The sequence below is a fragment of the Polyodon spathula genome, chromosome 4, assembly GCF_017654505.1.
Source record: "Polyodon spathula isolate WHYD16114869_AA chromosome 4, ASM1765450v1, whole genome shotgun sequence".
Lineage (NCBI taxonomy): Eukaryota > Metazoa > Chordata > Actinopteri > Acipenseriformes > Polyodontidae > Polyodon > Polyodon spathula.
Window position 1 is genome coordinate 93,209,422 of NC_054537.1, and position 23,437 is coordinate 93,232,858.

The window sequence follows — 23,437 nt, forward strand, 5'->3', positions numbered from 1 at the left end:
ACACATTTGCCCGTTTTCCCATTGGAAATAGTGATATTTTGAAATATCACTGTCCTGGTCACAAAAGCAAAGTTTGTGGGGAATAATAGCCATTTTCTATACTTTTGAGGCATAAGCAATTAGGAAATAACACTTACTACCCAGGAACAAAAACTGTGTTACATAGTTTATTCACTATAGGATTGCATATACAAAAAGATTTATCAACCCTACCCTAATAAATTTACGACAGTAAAAGCATAACGACGTGAAATACAGGACAGTGAAAGCATTGTAAATCATAGGCTAGTACTGTAAAGCATATTAAATGTAAACTATGATATACTACGGTAAATGCGTAGTATAACAATAGGAAAACTGCAAAATTCACTCCAAATTTCCAGCTGTAAACCTTTATGTTGTATAATAAGATATATTGACTCTAGATTACTGTTGACCTGGATTAGTCTCAATACCCTGTAATCGCAAAACTAAATCTTCATATTTCCCAGAAAAAAGTTAGTCACAAGGGTTTTTAACAGAAAGTAATGCACCAGAAGCCTCCATAGTGAAATAACATTTCTTAAAACAGCATAGCCATCTTTTTCTCCAGACACTGTAAATACAGCCAGCCCTGGGCTAATTTCCCTGCCTGGAAATTTGACTGAAAAGCACCAGGGGAATCACACTAAAGCAGTGGCGTATGCTTTGATTGAATCCACCTCTAAATAACATGGTTTCTGCAATGGGGTCGGGGCACTGCCTGCTTGTATTTACAAGCAGAAACTATGCAAACTTGTGCTAACTTCCCCATTGCAGTCCCTTAGTATGCTAGTGGCTAGCGGAAGCAACATGTGCACTTTGCACTGTTTTTATGCACTGCACGTTTTTACAGAGCTGTTCAGTTAATGGGCAAAAGGTACAAGGCAAAGCCAAAGAAGTGTCTTAACTGGCCAGAAAGAAAAACCTGTGTCCATAAAGAACCAGTGGTTAAACTAATAATAACGTGATTATGCTCTTGGTTTTTCCACTCTGGGTAAATTGCTCATATGCATTTTTACAGTGGAGTGGGCACTTTGGATACAATGGAAAACATAGGCCTATAGGTTTTAATGGCAGCTCGGCTGCTCACTAGCTTGAGCACTATTTATCACAGCTGCACTGTTTGTGGAAGACAGTATGAATCTCAAAATTAAATGAATGATAACCACAGATGTTCTTCCTGGGTTTCTTTAAAAATAAGAAATAATTCTACTCCACAATGATTAGTTTGATAACCGCACTGATTTCTTCCATGTGGACTAGTTAGCTGGGACAAAAAATGTCAGTCATTGTGCAAAACAGTTTATTGGGCACAGGTGTTTGCATTTTTGATAAAGAAAAAAAAAAAAAACATGAAAATGACGTTTTTGAAAAGATTCAATAATGTGTCTAGGAATTTGTAGTTGTATCAAAGTGCCTTTTGAATAATGGCAATTACATTTGTTAAAATACAATGTCTCATGTTTTATTTTAATACACACTATACAGAGTACACTAAAGTTAAAACAAGTAAAAACAATCAGTGAATATCATGTATACAAGATAAAGTGATGTTAATCAGCTGTGAGAATAAGACCAGAGCAATGGGTCAGGAGAATTTAAAGGTGTACCACCTTAGCCAAGGGTTGTTTGAGAGACAAAGTAGGGCCTATTCTATAAGGATGGACTGTTTGGTGGGTGTATCATTGAATTAATTTTGACACTATTGTTATGCTATCTTTTGGTATTGCAGAGACATTGCTAATCCATTTACCTGATTAACTGAAGTTAACTGCATTTTACTTTTTCAGTATCATTTCCTGAACAAAGGAATAGGGATGCTTCCTGATGCATATTCATCAAAGTGTTGCAAGACAGTACAAATTTTAAATAATACAACAAATATATTAAATAATTTTTTAAAAAAATAGCAAAATTTGAATAGGTGCCTGCTAAGATGTTGATACATTTTGTGTAAGTTGTTTCTTATTGTATTGTAACATGGAGGTAAAGAAAGCAGTCCAGGCAGAGATTCTGTTCTCAAATGTATTATTACTCGAGGAACAAAGAACAAGCAGTCAAAAACAAAACAGGTTCTCTCCCACAGCCCCCCTCTCTGCCAGGCTTAAACACCGCTCCCATATTCACACCATCATGCATGCTCCCCCAATCACAGGCATGTATCCCTGTCCCACCACCCATTATCTCAATGCATCCACATAGTTCAGCAAACCCCAGGGGGGCTCTCCTGCAAATGCATGTCTGACTGGCTGCAGTCACAGCAGATATGGCTGGATTAGGTCCACCTTCCTCATTTCCCTCAGTATTCTCTCTACCTCCTCCGGTCCGGCCAGAGGCCTCAGCTTGACTGGCGCTTCCTCCCCCTTGTCGATGTCCTGTTGCACCAGGTGTATGTGGTCCGCTTCCTTGGCTCTGGCGGCAAAACTACCGCTATTCCAGCAGCAGATCCCACAGCCTGCTGCTCTAACAGCTGTAGCACCAGACAGCAGCCACTGCTGCCAGGACAGTGCCTTCACTGACAGGTGACTGGGGCTTGGCTGGGGCTGTAGGCTGGTTCTCTTGGCACAGCCACTGTGGGGGCTTAATTGCTTGGCTTTGGACCCTGGCTGTGCTGGCTGGACCCTGGGCTCGGGCTGTGCTGGTCTGAGGACTTCGCCGGCCCTTGGTCGGTCCCCCACAAGAGCTGGACATCTGGCAAGGTAGTCCCACCAGGCTGCCTCAGAGGGTGAGCAGGTTCACCCAGTTGGGTCATGTCAAAAGCCAGTCTCCCTGGAAGCGCAGGAGCCCTGTCTGGAGGTCGAGATGACTACAGGTGCTGCGCAGGAAGCCCAGGCCCAGGATACAGGGGTCCTGGATGGCAGCGACCCATACGGGATTGTGGACGATCCGATCATCCACTAGGATGGTCATCATTCTCCTCCCTTACATCGGCACCACCTGTTGGAGGACATTGGGCCTTACCAGGGTGATGGTCATCCAGGGCAGTGCAGGGGACACCTTCAATACGGATAGGGACATGGCAGAAGTCCCTTACCATGGTTCTCCCCACCACGACAACTGACAGGCTGTCCGCTACTTCTGGGAGGGTGGAGCCCCACTCCCCCAGCTGTACTGTCAGGCTCCCCCAGCTGGCAGTGGCTGCAGCAGCGGCGGTGTGCAGGGTGAGGTGGTGCTGTCAGCTACTTCTAGAGTAATTGGAGCCTCACTCCCCCGGCTGTGCAGTGGTTGGTTCTTGATAGGCAGGATGGTGATCCGGCAGGGGGCCCAAGCTGTTCCACTTAGGCGAACCCCATGTCGTTTCCCGAGGGCTGGCGCAATGTGCATGCGTGAGTGTGGTGGGGGCTATCCTGCAAATGCATGTTTGTGATTGGCTGCAGTACCATTGGCCACGAGAAGGGGACACTGAACTGTGCCTGTGAAAAAATGTGTGTAGCAAGTGGCACCTTTTCTCAGCTTCATCCTCCTCATCGTTACAGTATAAAGATATCATCTTGTTCGGTGAGAGAACAGCAAATAGAATATATTCCTGAATATGAAGATTCTATTCAGGAAACACTATTAAATATAATTTTACTTTATAATTGTGCCGTATGTTCTGTTCTACAAGGATGACCTCTGTACACGGGATATAAGATGTGCTGGCAAATTTTGTCAGAACAGTGGCTGATTTCTTACATGTGATTTATAATAGTTCTTGTCAGGCGTATGCAAACATTTTAAAACTCTAAAAAGTGACTAAAAGACCACGGCCGCTCATAAATAGTTTAGCACCTTCTTTAAACAACATTTTTTTAAGATTGCCTTTAATTGTCAGGCACTGTCTCAGAGCTTCCAGGTGTAGAAAGCCTAGGTTTGCCAGCAATTCCTCTGACAGGGATATCTCACTATTTTATTCAGCTGCAGAGACCTCTCGTAACATGACTAACCCCTATCTCTTAGCCATAAAGCATTAAATTGGGTTTAAAACTGAACTACTTTACTTGTGCTTGTACTTTATCGTGTTTTGTACAGTAGCAGTCTGGCAGGGGATGATGTTCCTAATGCAGTTGTGAGTACCAACAGCGTGGAAACCCGATGCACAGGAGCAGGTACCAACTTGGAACCTTGCATTTGCCAGCCCAGTCTTTTAACAACTGCGCAAGACAGCCAGCTTGTTTCGACAATCATGTACAGATCAGAAATATGGCCTTACCTGCTCTGCCATATTAAAGGGGTCATTCTCATACATCTCTCACTGTACCCCTGCTCTCTCTTGGGAGTGTCAGAAGCAGACATGGGGATCAGCTGCTGTGCCTGCCCAGTATGTGAACAACTCTACAGAAGGCTTTTGAATAAACAGTTGCCAACAGGAAGTTTTTGTGAATAACATACGATGATATATGTTAATGGGCCTGCCCAGTATGTATAGTTTTGCACACCCCCGCACCCCCGTTTTAAAATGTAGTCCCAGCAATTCATCCTAACACCACCTTTATTAAACAAACAATTATACGGGCGGCACTGCCTTGACCTGTCGTTTCAGCTCGGAAACCCTTTGCTTGTCATTCAACAGTACATCAGAAAACACATAATACCGATAATTATAGAATCAGCTGTAAAAAAAAAACAGTAGCGAAGACCACCTTAGAGACAATGAAAATATGTATTTCTTTGCAGGTACAAAAAAAAAAAAAAAAAAAAAAACATTCAATTGCATTGGTTTTAACTTGTAAATTTGTTTGAAACTCGAGACTCAGCATAGTCACGTGATGTGTCTGCGGCCATACCTGTGGCGCACCCGGATGCAGTTACACTTTAACGTCAAACATTTATTTTTGTTTGTTAAGAAAGTACACGTGAAAGCAAAACATCTGTGTATTTGTTCTATGTATTGTTGTCCACGATTAACAACACACACAAAACAACTGTCGCTGTTTAGAAATATGTTTTCAACATGTGTTGCCAGCTCTTGAGTTAGACAGACGAAAAAAACTTTATTAAAAAAATAAAACAATGAATCTTTCTTCTGAATGGCCTGGCTGTTTTGTCAATAGGTCGGTTACGTGGCGTTTTTTTTTTTTTTTTTATATTTGTATTTTTTAAAAAAAAAGTATAATAAAACTAGAGAATAAAAGCGACTCTCGGGGTCACAGACTTCCTGGAGAAGTTTATCTGTCGATACAGAGTGGGCGTCAGTTTATGACATTATATCCTGATTCTCTGTAGCGACCGAGTCCTGTTTATTATTGAACAAACGGGAAGGGAGAATGGCAGTGCACAAAGTGGGTTTGTCTTAGTGCTGATACTCTTAAACCCGAGCACTTTCTTCGAATTGACCTGGATTTCATGTAATCGGATCAATCCTGTTTCTATCTCACCAGCAGAAGTCCGTACCGTTTAAGAAGCGTTGATATAAAGTGAAAGCACCAGAGCAACTAAGAAACTTAATTTAAATCAATTAATGTATTCATTTTTTTTAAAACTCTTGCTTACAGCTTAAAATGTGCTACTAGTTTTGAACATAGTTGTATTACGTTACAGAAGACGAAAGACCAACTACAACGACACAGAGGTATACGAAAAGGGTGATTTGAGGACTAACTGGAAAACAACGAATTAATGAAACGTGCTTAAACAAGAGTTAGAGTAAGGGCAATGGTAATGTACGGAAGGAGGAACCGAACAAAAATACTATTCCTTTTCGCAGCGTTTGCGATTGGGTATATAATATTTCACAGGAATACTGTTAAGGACTTGGGGGATGCTGCTGCTAAGAGGGGTGTAAATGGAAAAGAACATTTGGTTCAAGGAGACGAACTCGAGAGATTAAAAAAAACGGTCTACGAAAAACCTCCACTGGACCTTAATGACCTGGGTGAGATGGGGACAGCTGTAAAACTGAACTTAGAAGGAGAGGAAAAAAAGAAAGAGGAGGAGAGCATTAAAAAGCATCAGATTAATATTTATGTAAGCGAAAAGATATCTCTGCACCGCAGGTTGCCAGAGAGATGGAACCCCCTGTAAGTCTTGTGTTTTTTGTTTTTAAATCTTGGTCTGTAATTTCTATGTTAGTTATGTCAGGATAGAAAATAGTTCGGGTACAGAACAATGTTAATAATTATATCACCAGTAGAACTACTGTACATAATGGCTACAGGAGGAGGTATTTTACAGACAGTAGACATTGCGTTCTGAAACGCCAGCTTTAGCAATTTCTACCATTTATTAGTAAGATAATGCTCCAATTGGGGGTCCTGACAAATAACTTTAGGGTTCCAACATAAAGCTTTTTTGAATGACATGCTTTTTTTATATAAAAAGGAACCACATTTCACTGTCTGTTAATGTGAAATTCCTCTTATACCTCGCAGGTGCAAACAGAAACAGTATGATTATCGTAGTCTGCCAACTACATCTGTTGTAATAGCATTTTACAATGAAGCCTGGTCCACTCTGCTACGCACTGTGCACAGTGTGCTGGAGACCTCTCCGGATATCCTGCTCAGGGAAGTCATCCTGGTCGACGACTACAGTGATAGAGGTAAGGAAAGTATGTGGACTAACTACAGTTCACTAGACTGCCTTTTACATGCTGTCTGTCACTAAGTTCACATACAAGAAACCGCTGGATTAATGTGCAGGACTGGTGGTTTAGACACAGCTTTACCTGAATTTGTTCTTGTAATGCCCTGAAATTAATAAAGCAACAGCAGCCTATTCAATTAGAATGTCAATTTGTATTATTCAGAAAATTCAAAAAAGCTTTATTGTCCATTAAATAGAGCATACAAAGGAAGTGTGCCTTCAGCTTACACCATGGCTCAGTACAAAAGAAACATTCAACAATGTACACACAGCATCAATAAACAACAATCAGTAATAAAACAGTAATCCATGATAGCATAAATATCACAGCAGCAGCTTATTGTTGACCAGCTACATACCATACTCACATACAAGCACCTACACACAAAGTGTACACACTTACATGCACACACTTGCACACAAAGTGTACACACACTTCTCGGGTCTGCCATTTCATTATCTCATTAAGGATTGAAATTGCAGATGGAATAAATAATTTTTTGTAATTGTTTTTCCCTGCAAGAGGAACTTTGTGTCGTCGACCTGATGTCAGTAATTGAAATGAAGAATTCGGAGGATATGTACTATCATAAAAAAATCTGTATGAATTTCCTTTTAACTGCATGGTGGTACAGGTCAGATAATTGCAGCTGTTTGGAACCGATTATTTTACTTGCCTGGCTGACAACTCTTGCAAGGTTTTTTTTTTTTTTTTTTTTTTTTTTTTTTACTGAGTGCATATGATTGATAGTACTGTAAGACCCCCTCTTTCAACAAATCACAGAGCATAAGTATTGGAATGAAGCAGAACATGCAGGAAAGACATGGAGAGGAAAGACATCTGCACCCTTGAGAGTAAACATGAAATACATGTGTTGTATTTTCCACAACTGCTATTCCAGGAGCAGCTATTTGCAGGCACTGGCTGTAGAGGGACCGTGTAGCTAGTCGTCCTTACTTTTTTTTTTTTTTTTTTTTAATTAAAAAATAACTTCCACAGCATGTTTTTGTCATACATCTGTACAGAACATTTAAAGCAGCCTCTAGAAGAATACATTTCCTCCCTGAGGAAAGTGCGTCTGGTTCGGGCACAAAAGAGAGAAGGGCTGGTCAGAGCTCGGTTGCTAGGCGCTTCAATAGCGACGGGGGATGTGTTGACGTTCCTAGACTGCCATTGTGAGTGTCATGAAGGCTGGTTGGAGCCACTGCTTGAGAGGTAAGACTGGTATACTCTAAGGGCATATAGCATTGTTCAGTGGTGTCCTTATCCTGTCTAATCTAATAGGGAACACTAAGCAGAAAAGTCACTATAGGTGATGGCTAAAAACGTAAGTCTGAACCTTGTGGTTGGGAGTAAGTTGCCTCACATTTAGACCTGGGATAAAGGATAGCCTTTAAAGGAACTCCTTTTATGTAGGATGTCTAAATAGTATGACCTGACCGTGAACGAAAATAAAAACCTTGGGAGTGTTTTATCACAATTAAACACCCTGTACAGTAGTTAATATACTTAAAGTAATAGAAATAGAAACATTTTCACCCAAAGGAGTCAACAGCATTTAAGTTAATTTGTTCTTAATAAAAATGCCCCCCAGTTACGAACAGGTAAATTATTACAATTGTGCAGTTAATCTGACAATTTGGTGTAAAGAGAAACTTAACTTAAATCATTATATATATATAATTTTTTTTTGCTGCTTTTTTTCACAGAATAAAGGAAGAGGAGACGGCAGTGGTGTGCCCAGTGATCGATGTGATTGACTGGAATACCTTCCAGTACCTGGGGAACCCTGGGGAGCCCCAGATTGGAGGGTTTGACTGGAGGCTGGTCTTCACCTGGCATGTGGTCCCAGAACGTGAGCAGAAACGAAGAAGATCCCCCATTGATGTCATTAGGTTAGTAATTGGTGGTCTGAAAACATGTACAGAATGAAAATATACAAAGGTAGAACACTTAGAAAAACCTGGTTATCAATTTTAGTAAATTTTTTTTACAGAATTGCAAATACAGTATAGATACTTCATATCATGCTTGAGACCAGACAAAGCTGGTAATGAGAGTGTTATTTGTGTTTTGGTTATTCATCTATTTACATTTTTCAATTTTCAGGTCTCCAACTATGGCTGGAGGCTTGTTTGCTGTCAGTAAGAAGTATTTTGAGTATCTGGGTACCTACGATACAGGAATGGAAGTCTGGGGAGGAGAGAACCTGGAATTTTCTTTCAGGGTAAGATAGCTCACATCAATTTACTGCCAGCAAAAAAATAAATAAAATACCTGCAATGTTTAAATGCAGGACCGTCATGTGGTCCTTTCTAAGATTGTCAACCACACACACTCAAGTTCTTAGTTTATTGCTCATCTTACCATCTGCAACTTTTTGCCTGGATTCCCCAGATAGTGAGATGTATATCTTAAATGGTTCTATCCTGGTTAAATAAATAAATAAACAGGTTTGAAAAACAAATATGTTCGTCTCATGAATGCAGTCCTTCAGTGTGTTTGTGACACACTTTTTTTTTTTCGTTACAGATCTGGCAGTGTGGCGGAAGCTTGGAGATCCATCCTTGCTCTCATGTGGGCCATGTGTTCCCCAAACAAGCCCCCTATTCCCGGAGCAAGGCTTTGGCTAACAGTGTCCGCGCTGCGGAGGTGTGGATGGGTTCCTACAAAGAGCTCTATTACCACAGGAACCCCCACGCCCGCCTGGTAGGTCTTTATGTTCTTGTTCTGTCAAGTGAAGCCTGGGAACGAGTGCTCTGCACAAGCAATGCTGATTCATGTGTCGTAAACACATTTAAAATTAGAGTTCATGTTGACCTGCCAGCATCTGAAGAAGCAGTTGGTGTGAAAGAGGGAGTCATTTCTCAAAAAAGGTACCGTATTCCTTCGACTTTAAGACGCAGCCCAAATTTACCACCCTTGATTAGAGGAAAAAATAAAACATCAAATAAATATGCACAGTGTATAATACTTAAGAACATAAGAAAGTTTACAAATGAGAGGAGGCTATTCGGCCCATCTTGCTCGTTGTTAGTTGTTACCTTGCGTGGTTGTTAGTAGCTTGTTGATCCCAGAATTTCATCAAGCAGCTTCTTGAAGGATCCCTGGATGTCCGCTTCAACAACATTACTGGGGAGTTGATTCCAGACCCTCACAATTCTCTGTGTAAAAAAGTGCCTCCTATTTTCTGTTCTGAATGGCCCTTTGTCTAATCTCCATTTGTGACCCCTGGTCCTTCTTTCTTTTTTCAGGCTGAAAAAGTCCCTTGGATCGACACTGTCAATACCTTTTAGAATTTTGAATGCTTGAATTAGGTCGCCACGTAGTCTTCTTTGTTCAAGACTGAACAGATTCAATTCTTTTAGCCTGTCTGCATATGACATGCCTTTTAAGCCCGGAATAATTCTGGTTGCTCTTCTTTGCACTCTTTCTAGAACAGCAATATCTTTTTTATAGCGAGGTGACCAGAACTGCATACAATAATAGATGGCGTCTCAAACCACAATACACAAACCACCACTCATTTATGGCATCACACATCCTGGTAACAGCAAACAGGACACGACACTCCACGGCATCAGGCAACATGTAACCTAGCAACCGCAACAGATTGGAATTGTGGTATTGCTTGGCATGTCGAAAAATACAGGGGTCTGATGAGCATTTCCGATCTGTCCAAGCTGGTACTTGTCCAGCACTACATTTAAAACAACTTCTCTTGGAGTTCCTCTGGAAGCTTGTCTTGTCTTTTCTCTGCAGTCAGTCACGTGTTATTTGTGTACTGTGGTAGTTATATCTTTTGTTGTCGATTTTGAGTACATGCATCACTGTTCTGTAAAGATGCAGGCTACTTTTGAGAAACAAAAAATGGTTTAAACAAAGGCGCGTCTTAAATTCAAAGGAATACGATACTTGTCTTTTCCTCTGTACCAGATCAGTTCTAATAATCATTGCCACAGAAACTGCTTTACACTTTAAATTGTCGACTTCGTGTACCGGCAGCAACGTGATTGATCTTATTCACACTAACCAGAATCCATTTGATTATAATCTTCGTTTTATTTTGTGATCCTTGGAAACATGCATTGCACCTGAACAAAATATCTTAACACAGTAGACTATTTGTGACTCTTTGACCAAATAATAACGAATATACAAACTATAAAATAGAGAAAATGATTACACTAATACTGATGTGGCTTCCCTAATGCCGATAAACATACATTTGCTAATAATGAAAAATATAAAATGTATTTTTTAATAATAATCTAGCCACAGTTTTCAGTCAGTATTATCCAAGTAGTAATAGCCAGTAAGCCCTTATGATGATTGTTTTTTTTTTCATGAAAGTTTAATTAAAAACAAATAAATAGACCAGTTATGGACTATAAAAAACAACATTTTTTAAAACATTTAAAAAAATCAACTTTAAAGGTATCGTTAATAAAAGGAGACGTAACATTAAAACTGGATCAAACAGTTGTGTTTGGATACAGATGTGTCTATAAAGGTTTTTTTTATTTTTTAACCAATGTTTGTGTTGCAAGCTTTATATTGGATTTCAAGGGCAAGCAACTTTAAATGTCATTCATTGAAGCTAATTGCTTTTAAGAAAAGATTACAATTTCACTTTGTGTCAGTAGCTACTTGTAGATGAGTCTGAAGTTTTGAATCAGCATGGGGATTGAAGAAGCATGCTCATATATACACTCCTGTATATGCAGTGTGCAGAGTTGGTGTTATACTGAGTCGATTTATCAGTTAAATCGGTGTACTTGTCATAGGTGCCCATCCCATGGGGCAGAAGGGACACGTGCCACCCACTTTGAATATTGGGGGGCAATCTATATATTTTGCCCCTCCACATTTTTTCATTAATTATATACACATTATACTATGTTTAACATTGTTTTTGTCTTTAAAGGTTTAAAATAACATCAAAAAATTGAAAAGTTGTTTAGAGGATGGGCCAAATTTATAAACACTCGCAATCAATTCCCCCTACACTCACATATTGGTTTGACCCAAGATCTATGCGCCATCAGCTAACAATTACAAATTAAAAAAAAAAAAAAAAAACTTTGTTTATTAAGGGAGTGGTGGGAACGGCAGTCAAGAGAGATGAAGGGTTTTTATTACTACCAAAAACTCCTTGAAAAAAGCTGAGAGAGAGAGAGAGAGAGAGAGAGAGAGAGAGAGAGAGAGAGAGAGAGAGAGAGAAGAGAGAGAGAGAGAGAGAGAGAGAGAGAGAGAGAGAGAGAGAGAGAGAGAGAGAGGAGAGAGAGGGAGAGAGAGAGAGAGAGAGAGACCGTTATTAAAAATGGAATAAGAAGTTAGTAGGTTAATGTTCCTGCAGGGCCATGGACGAGTTCAGGTTCAATTCCCACCAAAATCTTTTATTTTTTAACTTCAATAATAATTTTAATAATAATTAAATAATAATAATTTAAGCTCGCATTCGTTTGATAGTAAACATTTCGGTATATTATGTACCTGAATGACTAAAAAATGTAGGAATAAATGCTGATTGATAAAAAGGACGACTCTGTATTTACCAGTGTAGCTCATGATTAAACAATGAAATCTCTTTGGTCTGGAGCAAGTACATTTTACATTCATACAGGTTTTTCATTTATTTGTTTATTTGGGTGCCTAATGATGTGGGAAAACATACAACTGTACACTTGTTAATGTAAGAGCAGTGTACAGTTGATCTGCACTGTCATGAATTAGCTGTTTCAACCAATTAGGATTGCTGTGTGAGGGCAGGCGTTTAGTGTTTCAACCAATTAGCACTAAGCATTGCCATGTGAGTGCGGGTTCATATTGTTTCAACCTATCAGCACCACATTGCCCTTCTATAGGGGGCATTTACTTTCCAAAAGTCTCGTAGCAACTGGTTTCACTGTGGTAATTGAGCTCAGTAATGTCTGATGAAAAACGTAAAAAACTGGCATCCAGCACTACATTTAAAACAAAGGAATATTTTAACTGTTGACATACATACGTCACTATATCTACCAATAAATAAGCCATATTATAACATAACGTTGTACGTGTTATTGTTTGTTTAGCTCTTTTCTTTAATAAGCCGCGTGTTGGAATGATAGGTGCTGTACAGCATTGTGCAGATATGCCACTAGAACTAACTCTGCCATTTGGTGATACTTGAAGTTTATACTTAATAAATGCTCAGTTAGTAAATAGTCTGTATTTTATGCTGAAACACCTGTTCAATTTTGTGGGTTTACTATTACAAAAACAGTAACTTGAAAAAGGTTGAACAGTAAAAATGTGTTTTACCAGAGCTTCTTGGCAGAAAAGTTGTTCTTTACCTTTGCCACCCCCCCCCCCCCCCCCCCCCACACACACACACTTTTTTGTAAACAAAGTTAGGTACCCATGGTACTTTTAAAATAGATGGAAAGTATTGCACATGATTTTTCCTAGTCTTACGAAGTCTCTTAATACTTTATAACAAGAATAGTTTTGCTCTAACAGCCTTTTAAAAATCTAATTCAGTAAGTGCATGGCAGTGCTGAATATTACAAGTCTATACTTGGCTTGTTAAATTGGGCATTTGACTCCCAAAGGGTAGGCTTATTTGGCAATAATACAGAACGTTCAATGAGTACAATATGCTGTTTGAAAAGGGAGAATGTGCCAGTTTATAAACCATCGGTAATTGTCTAAGGCAACTCTGTGGAATGTAACAAATCTGTCTAGGACACCAAGTGCAGTCTCCTTTGATATCATTTTAGGCAGGGTTTCATCTACTTTAGAAACATTTCACTGTTCATTTCTTACAGCTGTTGATGCTTTCAGCCATGTGACTGTGAGGTCCCCTTGTGGTCCCTAATAGAACTGCATGGGTAATTTGGATATTGTTGTAGTAGAGGCTGGCATAGGGAGACTTACAGGGCAAGTGGATGAAACTGACTTCCCTGCAGCATAGCGCTGAAACATCCCACCCTTAACTTCCTTTAGACCTCCCAGTACTAACTTATGCAATCAATCAACCTTGGGAGTACCAGGGAGTTACAGAGAAGATCAGGAAAGTTTATCGAAGTAAACGATATGCTGATTGGTAGTAGAACAGTCAAGTGTTGTGCATGGTTTTTCTCAAAACCACTCCCCAGAATAACAAGCCGTTTGTTTGTCAAGGCAGCTGTTATAATAGAGTTATTTAATGTTGCCATAGTTTGTTTTGTTTCCCTTTTCATTCTTAACCTGTCTTATTTTAATATTCTCATTTAGCATTATAACATTGTTACACATTAAAGAATGTCCTACTGAAAAAACATACCACAACGAAATATGGACAGGATGAATTCAGATCCATGGCTAGCCACTAATATATGCACTGTGCAGATATGCTGTATACAGTGTCTTGATTTCCGACTAACATAGTAGCCCAATGGATAGGTAACTCGCCTCTGATCCCTGAACTCTTATTATAGACTAATTTTGCTCCAAAACGTCTCGCATTGGCAGATGTCTTGCATATAAAGGGCCCTGTACTTGACATTTTACATGAGCAAAGAATGTCCACGATTTGTTCCTGCTTACATTTAGTTTATTAAGTTGGTAAAGTGTAATTCTGGGCTTTTTCATGCCTGATTGAGAGGTTCTGCATTAAGGTTTTTGTAACAGAATACATCTATCTGTCTCTATATATCTGTCTATCTATCAGATAATCTATCTATCTATCTATGTCTATCTATCTTGTCTCTATCTGTTCTGTCTGTCGCAGTGTTTGCTGGGTGTGGATGGGGAGAAGGTGGAGAGTGACTGACTACTGCTATAAGGTGCGTTGCTATTGTAAATATATGTGCATGTCTGTCTGCCCCTGTGTCGTCAGTGTTATAATTTTGTGATATTTTTTCACATTTAAAAAAAAAAAAAAAATGTCTAACTCTGGGATTTTTGCGAAGTTGCTTGAGGTTGAGTTGATCAACTTGGAGAGAAGTTCAGTTAGGGGGAGGTTTGCAAACATCGCCCTAAAAACGTACTTCCCATGAAGGGTTCTTTGATGGAATTTACCCTTGCAAGCTTTAAGTAGCCAGTTTCATAATGTATGGTATGATAAAATAAAAGGACCTGCACACAAAATTGGTTAAACCTTTAAAGATAAAGAAATTATGTGAAAAAGCTAAATCACTTCTAATGAACTTCACAATCCAACATAGCAAAGTACTGCTTTTTAAATGTATTTAAATAAGGAATAGCATAGCCATCCATATGTCACGGTGAAGTAAACATTTCTTTATTTTCTTAAAATAAATTACATTTTTTTTAGGAGCCGTTCGGGGATGTAACCGAGAGAAAAAAACTCAAAGAGAAACTTGAATGTAAAGATTTTAAGTGGTACTTAGAAAATATTTACCCAGATATCCATGTACCACAAGACCGACCAGGATTTTTTGGCATGGTAGGTGTGAATTTATGTTTATCTTCTTTCATGGAGAGTATTTCTGTGCAGCTAATTGAACACCATCCATACATGTACCCTAATGGAAAAACTACCATGGCACTGATATTATTCTTCTGACTGAAAACTAAAAAAAAAAACTTAATTCTACTTTAGGGTTCGGTTAGATTTTGTTTTTAAGTCTTGTAAAATTTTGTTTTAAGTTTAAGTCAAAAACCCATAAATATCTATAAATTGTAAATTGCAGTTTTTTAAATTTGATTTCTCTTTAGCTGAAGAACAAAGGGATGGTCAGCTATTGCTTCGACTATAACCCCCCTGATGATCACAACATTGCTGGTCAGAGAGTTATCCTGTATCCTTGTCATGGCATGGGGCAGAACCAGGTGAGTGGCAGGTGGTGTGTGCTCACTTCAGAGACATGCCTAGGAAGTGACACTCAAGCAGTGAAGAGGAGAGGAGCAGCATGGTGATGGACTAGGTTGAAAAAACCCAATTCACATGGAGGACAGAGTTGCAAACTTGGTAACTGGTGCTTGCTAATATAGCATCTTACCATTGCACAAGCAGGACCATAGTTTAAATATATAAGAAATGTAGTTGCTAGAATGTGGTAAGACAGGGATATATTGAATGTGAAACCAAACAAGAAAATAATATAATACATTAAAAAAACAAACATACTATTTTTACCTTTAAGAAGTATAAAGATGATGGAGGTGTTTGGTTTACTGCATGTGAAATTATTTCTGCAGCATGTCTAAATTCACACATGATTTACCATTGTTGCATATGTGAAAGGAACAAAGAGAAAACGGTTCAGAACTATTTCTTTATCCCTCAACAGTTCTTTGAATACTCGACTTACAATGAGATCCGGTACAACACCAGGGAGCCAGCTGGTTGTGTCGCAGTGGATTCTGGGACGGATTACTTGACAATGCAGCTGTGCAAAACAACTCAGCAGGCTGTCCCCGAGGATCAGAAGTTTATCTTCAGAGAGGTGAGAAGCCCACTCGAATGTGCAGGGCCTTCATATGATATGAGTGTCTGACCTTGGGAGAGGGGACTGTAAATTATGTTTCCAGAAAGGTTTATGGTATATATTTTTGCACACCAGCAAGTTATTGACCTAAAGATTTATATATTGATATTGATGGCCCAGTTAAGAACATAAGAACATAAGAACATAAGAAAGTTTACAAACGAGAGGAGGCCATTCGGCCCATCTTGCTCGTTTGGTTGTTAGTAGCTTATTGATCCCAAAATCTCATCAAGCAGCTTCTTGAAGGATCCCAGGGTGTCAGCTTCAACAACATTACTGGGGAGTTGATTCCAGACCCTCACAATTCTCTGTGTAAAAAAGTGTCTCCTATTTTCTGTTCTGAATGCCCCTTTTTCTAAACTCCATTTGTGACCCCTGGTCCTTGTTTCTTTTTTCAGGCTGAAAAAGTCCCTTGGGTCGACACTGTCAATACCTTTTAGAATTTTGAATGCTTGAATTAGGTCGCCACGTAGTCTTCTTTGTTCAAGACTGAACAGATTCAATTCTTTTAGCCTGTCTGCATATGACATGCCTTTTAAGCCCGGAATAATTCTGGTCGCTCTTCTTTGCACTCTTTCTAGAGCAGCAATATCTTTTTTATAGCGAGGTGACCAGAACTGCACACAATATTCAAGATGAGGTCTTACAAGTGCATTGTACAGTTTTAACATTACTTCCCTTGATTTAAATTCAACACTTTTCACAATGTATCCGAGTATCTTGTTAGCCTTTTTTATAGCTTCCCCACATTGCCTAGATGAAGACATTTCTGAGTCAACAAAAACTCCTAGGTCTTTTTCATAGATTCCTTCTCCAATTTCAATATCTCCCATATGATATTTATAATGCACATTTTTATTTCCTGCGTGCAGTACCTTACACTTTTCTCTATTAAATGTCATTTGCCATGTGTCTGCCCAGTTCTGAATCTTGTCTAGATCATTTTGAATGACCTTTGCTGCTGCAACAGTGTTTGCCACTCCTCCTACTTTTGTGTCGTCTGCAAATTTAACAAGTTTGCTTACTATACCAGAATCTAAATCATTAATGTAGATTAGGAATAGCAGAGGACCTAATACTGATCCCTGTGGTACACCACTGGTTACCACACTCCATTCTGAGGTTTTTCCTCTAATCAGTACTTTCTGTTTTCTACATGTTAACCACTCCCTAATCCATGTACATGTGTTTCCTTGAATCCCAACTGCGTTCAGTTTGAGAATTAATCTTTTGTGCGGGACTTTGTCAAAAGCTTTCTGGAAATCTAAATAAACCATGTCATATGCTTTGCAATTATCCATTATCGATGTTGCATCCTCAAAAAAAATCAAGCAAGTTAGTTAGGCACGATCTCCCTTTCCTAAAACCATGTTGACTGTCTCCCAGGACCCTGTTACCATATAGGTAATTTTCCATTTTGGATCTTATTATAGTTTCCATAAGTTTGCATATAATAGAAGTCAGGCTTATTGGTCTGTAGTTACCTGGTTCAGTTTTGTTTCCCTTTTTGTGGATCGGTATTACGTTTGCAATTTTCCAGTCTGTCGGTACCACCCCTGTGTCAAGAGACTGCTGCATGATCTTGGTTAGCGGTTTGTAAATTACTTCTTTCATTTCTTTGAGTACTACTGGGAGGATCTCATCCGGCCCAGGGGATTTGTTTATTTTAAGAGCTCCTAGTCCCTTTAACACTTCTGCCTCAGTTATGCTAAAGTTATTTAAAACTGGATAGGAACTGGATGACATGTGGGGCATGTTGTCAGTATCTTCCTTTGTAAAAACTTGTGAAAAGTAATCATTTAACATATTTGCTATTTTTTTTTCTTCCTCTACGATTTTGCCATTTGTATCTCTTAAACATTTAATCTCCTCTTTGAATGTTCTCTTGCTGTTGTAATATTGGAAAAACATTTTGGAATTGGTTTTAGCTCCCTTAGCAATGTTCATTTCTATTTCTCTCTTGGCCTTTCTAACTTCCTTTTTGACTTGCATTTGCAGTTCTGTGTACTCTTTCTGTGTACTTTCTTTTTGGTCCTTTTTTAATGCTCTGTAAAGTGCCTTTTTTCGCTGAATATTTTTTTTTAATTGATCTATTAAACCATTTTGGCAATTTAGTTTTACATTTAGATTTGTCTACTTTAGGGATGTAATTGTTTTGCGCCTCTAGTACTACATTTTTGAAGAACAACCATCCTTCTTCTGTGGGTGTTTTCTCTATTTTACTCCAATCTACTTCTGTTAGTCTCTGTTTCATGCCTTCATAGTTTGCTTTTCTAAAATTGTAAACCTTAGCTTTAGTCTTTACTTTTGAGGATTTAAAAAACACTTCAAATGAGACCATGTTGTGGTCTGAGTTTGCCAGTGGTTCTCTGACCTCTGTTTTAGTTATTCTATCTTCGTTATTTGAAAAGACTAAATCAAGGCATGCCTCCCCTCTAGTGGGTGCCTTCACAAATTGTGTTAGGAAGCAGTCATTTGTCATTTCCACCATTTCTATTTCATCCTTCGCGCTACCCACCGGGTTTTCCCATTTTATTTGGGGGAAGTTGAAATCCCCCATTAGTATGGCTTCTCCTTTGCTACACACATTTCTAATGTCATTGTATAACAGATTATTGTGCTCACCGTCTGAATCTGGCGGTCTATAGCATGCTGCTATTATTATGCCTTTTGAATTTTTGTCTGTTATTCTGACCCATATTGATTCGGTTTTATTTTCTTTGTCCAGGTTTAACACCTGGGCTTCAAGACTGTTTCTTATGTATAGCGCTACCCCTCCTCCTCGTCTGTCCTGCCTGTCTTTCCTATACAGTGTATACCCACAAATATTATATTCGTCCCCATCACTCTCAGATAACCACGTTTCTGTAACACCTATCACATCATAGTTACCTGTTAGTGCAGTAGCTTCAAGTTCTAGAATTTTGTTTCTGATACTTCTAGCATTTAGATAAATACATTTAATGGTTGTCTTACCTGAGTTGTTGTTCTTGTTTTGATGCGGTCTCCCTTCTGTTTTTTTGTTGATTTCTCCCCCCTTCCTTTCTAGTTTAAATGCTTCCGAACCTGCTCGAGGATCTTTTCTCCAAGTAGACTAGTTCCCTTGTTATTTAAATGCAGTCTATCCCGTCTATACAGATAGTCCTCGTTGTAGAAAGTGGTCCAATGATCAAGATAGGTGATTTAAGTAAAGTGAGGGTTTGATGAGGAGGCAGTGATACTTGGAGATTCTCAGTAATTTTTACAAGCGGTTCTCTGGTTACACATATAAATGTAAAAATGTTATCAGGGAGTACTTCATAACTGTAGGGATAACATATGCTATCCATGTGGGTAACATTCATTTTAAATGTGAGTAAATTAACAGTATCACAATCTTGGGATATCTTGTCTGTTATAAACATTGGTTGTAGTGTTACTCCTTTGTTTATAAATTCTATGTGAAGTTTTAAAGCCATGTCATGTAATAACACTTGCATTCAGAATACCATGTACAAATGTAATGAACAACACAACAAAATAATATTAAATTGGCCCTTAAAAATAAACAAAAAATAACAAATGAGGTTGAAAATAAATCTGGTCAAAGTCAATGTGACTATAAATACTGAACTGTATGTGTGTGAGGTTTGGTGTGCTTCCTGGAGAAAGAGAAACTTAAGCAAAGAAAGGTGTTCTCTAAGCTATGTGGTTTGATTTTACAGAGTAAAAAGAGTTCGCCTTCCCTGATTTAGATTTAGGGTTAAAAAGAAACAACGTGTTAGTTAGTGCTCCAAAGGAGCTAAGATTATGTTTGTTTTGATTTTGTTTGAGTGGGGGAAAACATATATCTATAAATAATAAAAGTGTGCAAACTACGTTTAAATGTAAATGTTGACTCTGAGACTTTCTTGGCGCACCGACACAAAAGCGGTGATAGAGCCCCGGGCTGTCCTGACTAGAGGGGCTTCACCACTAATATATATGTGTGTGTGTGTGTGTGTGTTTGAAATATCCCTTTATTATTTTTAGGATAGCACCTTCTACCACGTCCAGACCAAGAAGTGCCTGCAAGCTGTTGATAAGTCATACAAAGGTAGCCCGACTCCTGTACTGCAGCCCTGCACGGATTCCAACTTGCAGAAATGGTTTTTCCAGGAGAGAACATAACAAGGACTCCTCCTTGCAAACAAATGCAAGCTCAGAGGAGCTAAATCCTAATGCTGTTTGGTTTGTGTACATGAAATGGCAGCTACAGTCTTTGTTCTTACATATTTTTACACATTTTTCATTACCATATCTTCTTTGTGGGTATAAAAGCCCAAGAGTATATGTGAGAATGTACGTTCAATATGGGTAATTCATTCGGAACTATAAAACACCCATGGCAGTATATTTAGTTATACTAAAATACATTTGTCATTCAGTGTATTGTGCTTACGAATGTGCATGTTTAGCTCATTTGTTTGTTTAAGGTAGGGAGCCACATCCTTTTTGTACTCTGATTATTTAGCAAAAGAAAAGAGGTGCTGTGATTATTGATGAATTAGTAGAGGGATATGGAGTATTTGTCTTCAGCAGGGCTAGTTATGTTGATAGCAAGTACAATTCATTTTGAAGTAACTGATTTTGGGGTTGGGAATGGGGTATAATAGGCTCACTCTAATCTCCAGCAAGGTTTACAGAACAGCTGTCAATATCGGGAATCGTAGCATTATCTTAGAGGAGCAAATCTTATGGAAAATGCCTTTTGAAAGAGTTGAATCTCTATGCAAGTCGTCTATGCTGTCAGTCCAGCCCCTGTTACAGGCACTTCTAATTTTTAAAAAATAATTAGTGTGAACTTTTATTATTAAAAAAGTTTTTTTAGGATCAGTTCACATTAAAAGCATTTGGTTAAAAAAAGAACACAAGATTTTGTGATGGACTGTATGGAATAGGCCATCTTTTCCTCCTCTTGTGTTGTGTTGTCACTGCTATTTTTGGGGAGGTAATGCACTCCAATTGGGCCCAGATAAAGATCTAGTTGGTGTTATACTACTACACACTACTGAATTTTGACTGAAAAGTTTTGTAATTGCACTTTCCAGGTATCTTAGCCCACTGGTCTCTAACCCTGGTCCTAGAGAGCCACAGGATCGTTTGGTTTTCATTCCAACCAATTACTTAATTGGACCAGTTATTGGCTTAAATAGTCAGGATTAACATGTGTTCCAGATCTGTAGCCACCTATAAAACCTGCAGAATTGTGGCTCTCCAGGACCAGGGTTGGAGATCCCTGTCTTCACCTCATCCCTATTCTGTGACATCACAGACCCCAGCTGACCCTTACTGAATACAAACACAGACTGCAGGGTCTCAGTAGGTTCATTTAAGGAGAATCAAAGCTTGAACACCTGAACAAAGAGTTGTTTCAGCCAAGGGTTGATGATTTTTTTGTAGTGGTGTCTGGTCTGAATGGTGTGGAATAATTCCTATGTGTACCCTTGCATTTATGAATTCTGTTAGAATACTATATTGTCTCATCATCGTTTTCACAGGGTATTTCCAGTTATCATTTGTTCAGTTAGGTGGGACAGAGGTAAAAAAAAAAAAAAAAAACGACTTCTTGAACATCATCAGTTTGTCAAAAAAAACACATTGAGTGTAATTGAGATCTGTGTTTCCTGACCACCAAAATATGGTTGCATTGTTAAAGGGTGTAACTTTGTAAATTGTGTATTAAATATCCTGTATGGCCACCATGATGCAATCTTAATTATTTTTTTTAAATTTAGTAACTGCCAATTAATTTTGACCCCATTTTTCTCCCACCACTACCACCCCTACGCTGACTCGAACCAGCGACGTCCAGTGTATAGGGCACATCCTGCACTCCATGCGAGAGCATTGATTTGTTGTGTTTTTTTTTTTTTTTTTTTTTTTTTTTGCTATTTTTGAAGCTGTATCTCGGCAAAATTAATTGTCAATGCCTGTCATTGTTTTTGACTACATTTCAAATCAGATCAAATGTATTTCGATAATCAATCTTGTTAATCATGCACACAGATGCAGTGTCCATAAGCATTTCTAAAATCATGACGTCTAGTTCTCAACATAAAAAGTATATATACGGTGATAAAATGCCTGTTGCAGATCTAAATACCAGCATCCTAAAACCTTTAAACCTAATATATTGCAGATAATAAGTGGGAGATAAACAGGTGACGGTATTTAAATAATTTCAAATAGACTCGTTGAGTATTTGAAGTATGTTTCTTGCAATACAGCAATCGTTTGTTGCTTTTGAATGTGTACTCCTTGTTTGGTGTAATGTGAACTTGAGTTTGTATGTGAAAGGTCTGGTTTCTACTCTTTCTTTTTTAAAACACTCCTGCAACTGAACTTAATGCTTCTTAACTAATCCTGTGCACTATGTTTAAGTGAGGATACTCGACCTGAAGCAAACAGGAAATGCAAGTGTGATTTGTTGCCGTTTCGCTGTGATATTTATAGTTTTGTTTTTCGAAGTGGCCTTAACAGATATGAGGTATTTAAGCTTAACTAGATATTATTTTTTTTTTATTATTTATTTTTTTTTAATATCTGAAATTATACCCAATTTATTGGGTAATACATGCAAAGACTAAAATAATTACAGATTTTATTTACTTCCAGGTAGTAGATTGGGTGATTTTTAAAAAGACTAATTTTGAAACTTGAATAAAAAAAATAAAACCACCTGAAAAGTTTTTTGTCTTCATTTTGTTTGTCTTTCTCACAGAGCTCATGGCATGAACATATATTTGTGCACAGGAGCAATTTAGTAGGTGCATTTGAAGTACTACTGAATAAAAAAAAATTCAAGTCTACACATTATCATAGTGTGCTACATCCATATAACTGGGACATCAGTATAACATCAGTTCCTCCAATTGTGATGAAACTCGATATGGCATTGTTATTTTCTTCTTTTATGTGATGCAAAATTGTTTTTAAAAGTATCCTTTTATTCATGATTCTTTATTCCATTGAACTCTCCCACGTTAACAGTAATACATAATATTAATGAGTGCTGACTCGCTGCTTCAAAGAAACATGAAGACAGCAACACTTCCCCCATCAGAGCTAATAATGACAAGGTAACAGTAACAGTAACAGTTTTAACCAGACATTAGCCAGTACTGTGGATGGCTCACTGAGGTAATGCACAAGCCATTCTATGGAGTCCTCAATCTGAATCGTGCTGTTACAAATAAAATTAGATTCATTTGTATCTCGTGGAATGTACAATAGTGCACATCACAAAACCAGCACACAATTCAGCAGTGCAGTGGGCAATTCCCAAAGAAGACCAAGGTAAGCCGTTGAATTGTTATTACTAATCCCTGGGGTTTACATCTGAAGAATCAAC

The 23,437-nt window shown here is 38.5% G+C and overlaps 1 protein-coding gene across 1 annotated transcript; it reads left to right on the forward strand.

Annotated features, from left to right (window-relative positions):
* The first annotated feature begins 94 nt into the window (after window positions 1-94).
* LOC121315142 (polypeptide N-acetylgalactosaminyltransferase 12-like) lies at window positions 95-21,785 on the forward strand. Its single transcript, XM_041249097.1, has 10 exons — window positions 95-6,020; window positions 6,372-6,541; window positions 7,612-7,801; window positions 8,296-8,481; window positions 8,696-8,813; window positions 9,119-9,295; window positions 14,889-15,020; window positions 15,293-15,406; window positions 15,868-16,023; window positions 20,077-21,785. Exons 1-10 carry the CDS (start codon window positions 5,656-5,658, stop codon window positions 20,212-20,214), a joined length of 1,746 nt encoding a protein of 581 aa, XP_041105031.1. The 5' UTR covers window positions 95-5,655; the 3' UTR covers window positions 20,215-21,785.
* Window positions 21,786-23,437: the final 1,652 nt, after the last annotated feature.